Source organism: Fukomys damarensis, unplaced genomic scaffold (genome assembly GCF_012274545.1).
Source record: "Fukomys damarensis isolate Sample0158 unplaced genomic scaffold, DMR_v1.0_HiC HiC_scaffold_19, whole genome shotgun sequence".
NCBI lineage: Eukaryota > Metazoa > Chordata > Mammalia > Rodentia > Bathyergidae > Fukomys > Fukomys damarensis.
Window position 1 is genome coordinate 8,406,379 of NW_022900931.1, and position 6,284 is coordinate 8,412,662.

At 53.5% G+C, this 6,284-nt stretch overlaps 1 protein-coding gene across 1 annotated transcript in view; it reads left to right on the plus strand.

Annotated features, from left to right (window-relative positions):
- The first annotated feature begins 1,603 nt into the window (after nt 1–1,603).
- Cbx7 (chromobox 7) overlaps nt 1,604–6,284 on the plus strand; it is a 61,517-nt gene continuing 56,836 nt past the window's right edge. Inside the window, exon 1 of the mRNA XM_010613967.1 lies at nt 1,604–1,669. Within this exon, the coding sequence (XP_010612269.1) occupies nt 1,604–1,669 (66 nt within the window). The remainder of the gene's footprint in view (nt 1,670–6,284) is intronic.

Below are 6,284 nucleotides of genomic sequence, written 5' to 3' on the forward strand. Positions count from 1 at the left end.
TGTTCAACAGACTCATTGGATGAGTGAACGAAAAGATCTGTAGTATGTCTGCCACAAGCCTCTGCTTGCCTGGCTGATTGTCACACACTGTATGTGGCTAAGAAATTGTAGACTGAGGTCACCACTAACTATAGATATTTCAACTTCTGGGCTCATTCCATGCATATTTCTTAATTCAGCATCTTCCTGGAGTAGAGGAATCTCAGGGATTGGGATTATGTTGAATCTGCCTTTGATATATCTAGCCACCATCTCTCTCCAAGTCTTTATTTCTCTGTCCATTGACCCATCCATCCGTCCAACCATCCCTCTACCCCTCCATGCATTTATCCATGCACCATCCATCCTTCAATCCATCCAACACCTGTGCACCCATCTTCCCATCACCCCGCCACACTCCCATCATCCCCATGGTTAGTGTGGGCACTGCTTTGGTGCGTCTTCCCACCAGACCCAGTGAGGAAACAGTCGAAATTACCCCAGCTGACGAAGCCAGCACCACAAGTTCAGAGCCACCAATTGGCAAGTTTCGGCTGGCCCAATCGAAGATTGCACCCCCTCTTTCTGGTGTGGATCCTCCCAGCCCAGTAACAGTCATCCCCAGATTTCTGATGACCTGAATAGGAAAGCTCGGCACAGACTTTGGCTGGATGGAGAGTCAGTCCCGCAGGACCCTTAGGGTGTGACTGGTCTGAGGATGCTGCAGGGTCTGTGGAGCTGAGAATGTCAGTGCGGGGTCCTGGTTATGGCAGCCCAGCCTCCCACACAGTGGGAGTGGGACTCGGTGTAGCACATCCAGAATTATCCAGAATCTCCCCAAGAGTCGAGGAGGCCACAGCATCCGCTCGTGATGTCATTTGCTGTTCCATACACTTAAGTGTTGCATTTTTGGCTCTCAGCCTGGTGGCTGCAAGATTTAAGTGACACACCCATTGTAGAGGTCCTCAGTGTTTGCTTTTTGTTTTCTTGTTTTGTTTTTGTGGTGCTAGGGATGGAACCCAGGGCCCCCCACACACCAGGCAAGTGCTCCAAAACTGAGTCATACCCGGCCAGGTTCCCTTGGGTCTTGAGCCAGAAATGAAGAGTTTAGGATGTTGCCTTCTGATCCTCACACTCCCCAGCCCGCCAGGGCCACACTGCAGTGATACTGCTCATTCTTTCCTCCTCTTTAAGGCCTGAGCCTCTGCCATGAAGCTCAGCTTTCAGTGATTCTTGGTTTCTCTGATTCCCGACAACAAAGCTGACATCCTGTTTCCACCACACACTGCGAGCCTCTGGATCTGTCCTCACTCTGTACTGGTTTTTATCAATGTTATCCACACATCCCAGATGACCAGTTTCAGCTTCACCCAGTTTCCCCACAGCTTTTGCCTAGAGCCACCCTTGCTACCAGCTTGTATATTGAGCAGTGTTGTTTGTTGAAGGCAACAAAAACCAACTCTGGTTCATTCAGTAGAAAGGCTGCTAAAGCACAGATATTCAGAGAGGGCTGGGCTGGGGCATCTGTACATCTGGTGCAGGTAGAGTCCACTGTAAGATGGAGAAGTACAGAGCTTTCACCTGCTAATGGATCCCCATGTCTTGGGACAGTTTTGGGCACACCATGGATACATGGGCCATGGTGCTGGGTGCTGAGGTCACTGTCCTGTGGGGCCAGGATGAGGGCCAGGTGAGAAGGGCACTTGGCTTGAGTGCCGAGGGTCAAGGGGCACCAGAAGCTCAGCAGTCTGGTTGAGCGACTGTTCTAGGCAGGATTTTAAGAAATCAAAAGCTCAACATGAACTGAATGTCAAAATCCCCACGAGAGAGGCTGGCCCTGTCCTTGAGTGGTGCTCCTTTTGTGGCCATGGCTTCCGGTGCATCCCTCCTCTGTTCCCAGCGTAACCCTCTGCAGCCCACCTTGTTCTCAGCTGCTCCCTGAGGCTTCCTGGGAACAGAGCAGTTGTCACTCCTTTGCTTGACACCTTCCCCAAAGGGGGTCAAAGCCCTCTGTGGCTTGCCTGGATCTTTGCTCCCGGATGTCTATACGTGGCCTGCTGTCTCCTCCATGTTCTGGCTGTGCCCTCCCATCGATGCCCACGTAGAGGCCTTTCCCTACCTAAACCCCACCAAGCATCTTCAAGTCCGACCTCAAGTTCACTGAAAAACTGTGCCAGAGTAATGCAAAACAGTATAGCAACTGTGAAAAAAACGGTATGGCGGTTCCTCAAAAAATCATGAGCCCAAGAGATATACACCTTAGAGAACTGAAAGATAGGTCTGCAGGAGATATATGTACGGATGCATTCAGAGCAGCTGTTTCCAGTAGCACTAAGGGGGGAGCAACTCGGTGATGAGTTTGGATAAACCAAAAGGTGGTCCATTTACTCAGCAGAATACTATATAGCCTTGAACAGGGAGAGAATTTTGACACATGCTTCAGCATGATGAGCTCCAAGGATAACTTGTTGAGTGAAATAAGCCAGACACAAAAGAACAGATGCTGGCTGATTCCCTTGCCTGAGGTCCTCAGAACAGTTGCAGTTATGGAGATGGCAGAAGGGTGGCAGTTGCCAGCACTGGGGGAAAGAAGAATGGGCAGTTAGGGTTTAATGAGTACAAAGCGTTTCAGCTTTTCAGGATGAAAAGAATTCCAGAGATGCATGGTGGGGAGGTTTGTGCAATAATATGAATGTACTTAATACCACTGAGCCGTACACCTCAAGGAATCAAGACGGTAAATTTTATGTTATGTGTATTTTACCACAATAAAAAATGGGAGAATAAAAAAGCTCCTGTGGCATTGCTGGCCAGATGTGTGCTTTGTCTTCTCTGAATCCATCCAAATGTTCTATCTAAGATTTCCCTGAATTAGGAAGGGCTGGGGGCAAAGCCAGGACCTGTACCTGAGCAGCCATCCTGCGTCCCTGGGGCCCGGCACAGGGCCTGGCATGGTGCCCGGAACTGCAGATGTCGGGGCGGGGACAGACATACGGTGGGGACTCAGCAGCAGCTCTGACCCTGGCTCCGGAGGGCGGAGTGGCAGCCCCTTTCTGGAACCTGGCACAGCCTCCTGTCGGGACCTGAGCACTCAGGGCAGGCCATGCCCACTCTGAGCCACTGAGGGTGGGCATGTGAGGAGCATGGTACGGTGGCCCGGCCCTAGTGCCTTTAGACTTTCCTGGCCCCAGAGGCCCCGCAACCTAGCAGGGGGCAGAATGCTTAAGGACCCATGCTTGGGTTTACATGTGCCTCTGCCAGTAGCTAGGTCTTTCCCATGTTCCAAACTGGCACCAAAGCCCTGACTTTACAACATCTCCGAGGCTCCGTTTCGAGGATCACATGAAAGAGAGCTGTTTGCTGTGGTGGTAGAGGCTCAGGCCCTGCCCAGGCCTTCCTTTTTCTTTTCTCACTAAGCAGAACTTTTTCTGCTTGTTGAGCCAGCAGAAACACAGCAGTCGCGGTGCCAGAGGATGAGCTGTGATTGGCCATCCGATTCCCCTGGATGGACCGTGGTTGGTCAGAGCGTGGCCATGGGACTCAATTCTGGCTAATGAGATGTAAGAGGAAGTCTTTCGGGTATTTGGGGAAGGTGATAGTGAGCTATTTTTCAGCAAAAGGGCAGAGGCTTCCAGGGGAGACAGCACTTTCTTCTCCCTTCTTCCTGCTTTAAATGCAGATGTGATACTTGAGGGATCAGCAGCCATTTTGCAGTAATGAGGCAGTAAAAATGAAGAGGTCAAGAGTAGAAACATGGTCACGCTAATCGGAATTTCTTGCTATGGAAAAAAATTAACCTCTATATTTCTCTCATTAGCCGTTGTACATTGGACTTTTTAAAAATTTATTGCTGAGTGTCTATACAATACACGGCCACACAGACCATGAAAGGTTATTGCTCATTTACCTTCATGTTTTTTTTGTGGTTTTTTTTTTTTTTCTTTTTTTTTGCTACCAGGGATCAAACTTATGTCCCTGTGCTTTCAAGGAAGGTGCAGTGCTACTGAGCTAAATCCCCGGCCCTACCTTCACTTCTTTTCCATCCTTGGGCTCCGTAAGTATCCCATCCTCTCTGAGGCAGAGGTGGAGTCTCTCTCCCTGAGGATGATAGGAGGCGCAGGCTGTGAAATCACTCTAGGGACAGTGAGGGCTTCTGCTGGGAAAGAGGGGGCTGAGTCCTACCTCCTGGGGACCAGGGCTTCCTGAGTGTGGGAGGACTTAACGCAGTAATAGAGGAGAGCGCTAGACGGCAGACTTGTCCGGGCAGAGTCCATGCTGGGCAGGTCCCCTGCTTCCCCCACCTCCTGGGAAGGGGATTTGAGTGTGAAACTTGTGCTTGAGTCCCACTGACCAAAGGCAGCCCTGCAGCCTGGTCTCGCTCCAGGGCAGGAGCAGGGAGCACCCAGGCCCATTCTCCAGCCTGGCACCTTTGCTGTGTGACACACGCATGGCACACAGTGGGCACTGGACAGACAAGAAGTCTCCACACACCCACTGCATGGGTTACAAGGTTAACGAGAGATACCATCCCCCTGTCCGCTCCCAAGAACCCGACATCTGTGTGCTGGGCCTAGCTGGCCCTGGGGTCACAGAAACTACAGGACAGCATCCCTCCCCTCAGGATGTGCATGGGCCACTGGAAATGAAGGCAGCTTGACGATCTCAGGACAGGGCGGGTGGTGGGGCTGTCATGTGGGAGGCTGTGAGAGTGGCTCTGCCAAGTGAGGAGGGGTAGGAGGAGCCAGGGTAGGTGGAAGAGAGGACAGGCTGCACATGCAAAGGCCCTGAGAATGAGGGAAGAAGATGGGCGAGTGAGGGAGCGGGTGACACCGAGGACAGGAGGGAAAGAGCGGTGACACTGGTGATGGGTGGACTTCAGCAGGGGCTCAGTGGGGATGTCCACGGGAAGAGCCATCTCCCCCCTGGGGGCCCCTCCACAATCACCCGTGAGCCCCACGGTGGCACTTGCACTGTCACTGCCTGCTCATAATGGCCTCCCGTGACCAGGACCGAGGGTGTCTTGTTCTCAGGCTTGTCCTGCACAGGTGAACTTGAACTCAAGGCTGACATTGTGTGGCAGGTGGGTCAGACCTGCAGGGGAAGGAGTATGGCCAGGGCAGGAGGTGGCTAGGTGGGACCAGAACTGGGCAGAGGGGCGGAGCCGTGGAAGAGAGGGATAAAGGGAAGGGGTCGGGTTCCTGGGATACAAGACCACATCTCCTCGCGGGGAATCAGGCAACTGCTCAGGATACCAGCTTGGAAATGAGTGAAGTGGAGACAGCACGGTGGGCAGGCAGGGCTGCTGGTCATGCCCTCCACCAGGGCATGTGCCTCGTGCCCCTACTAAGCGCTATGCCCCGTGCTGGCCGCTGGGGACACCAGGATCCTGAGCACAGGGAGCTCCTGTCCTACTGGGAGCTGGCCCAGCAGTGGATGACAGAAATACACAGAACACAGGGGAAGGTCAAAGAGGACCTACTGTGTGCTGTTCACCAGGCAGCCCTGCCCCAGGGAGCTTGGCCCAGCGGGGTTTCCCTGAGCCCGTGCCAATTCCCCCCACCTCTTGGGTGCACAGCGAGTGGTGTGGGCATGTGCACAGCTGCCCATGGGTGTGGCTGGGAGCCTGCGTACCTGTGAGGGTATCTGGGAATTGCTGTCAGCTTTGCAAGTCTAAGTCTGTGAGTGTGTGTATGTGTGTGTGTAAGGAGCAAGGCCAGACTGGGAGGACATGAGACAGACCTTCCCAGTGGCAGCAGCTGTGGCCTGGGGATCCCCCATATGTCCTGCCCTGGGGAGAGGCCGGCCCAGCTGCAGCCTGTCTGCGCTTCCCGGGTGACTGTGGCTCCCAGCCAGCCGCCTTCCCGTGACCGATGCAGGAATGTCTCCGCTAATCAAAGCGGAAAGCACAGGCGTGGGCCCAAGGCCTCCCCAGCTCCGTGCTGCAGTCACCTGTCGAGGCCTAGGAAGTCCCCACCCCAGTGTCCCAGCTGCCTGCCCCAGTGAGAACCGTGGGGTCCCAGATGATGCTGTCCAGAGGAGCTCTCGGGAGAGGCGTTGTATGGAGAACAAGACACACACGAGTGGCTCTGCCAGCCAGGGGCGCGGATGTGGTGTCCCTTTTCCGAGGTCATTCACACAGCCAGCCTGGCTGAGGACTGAGCCCCAGCAGTCAGTGATGGCAGGAAATGACCTAAATGGGGAAACAGAGGCAGAGATGGGGCGCTGATTAGCCCAGGTCTGTCAGTAAGGAGATGGCACCTCCAATGTTTTTTGTTGTTGTTTTTTTTTTTTTTTTTTTTTTAGCA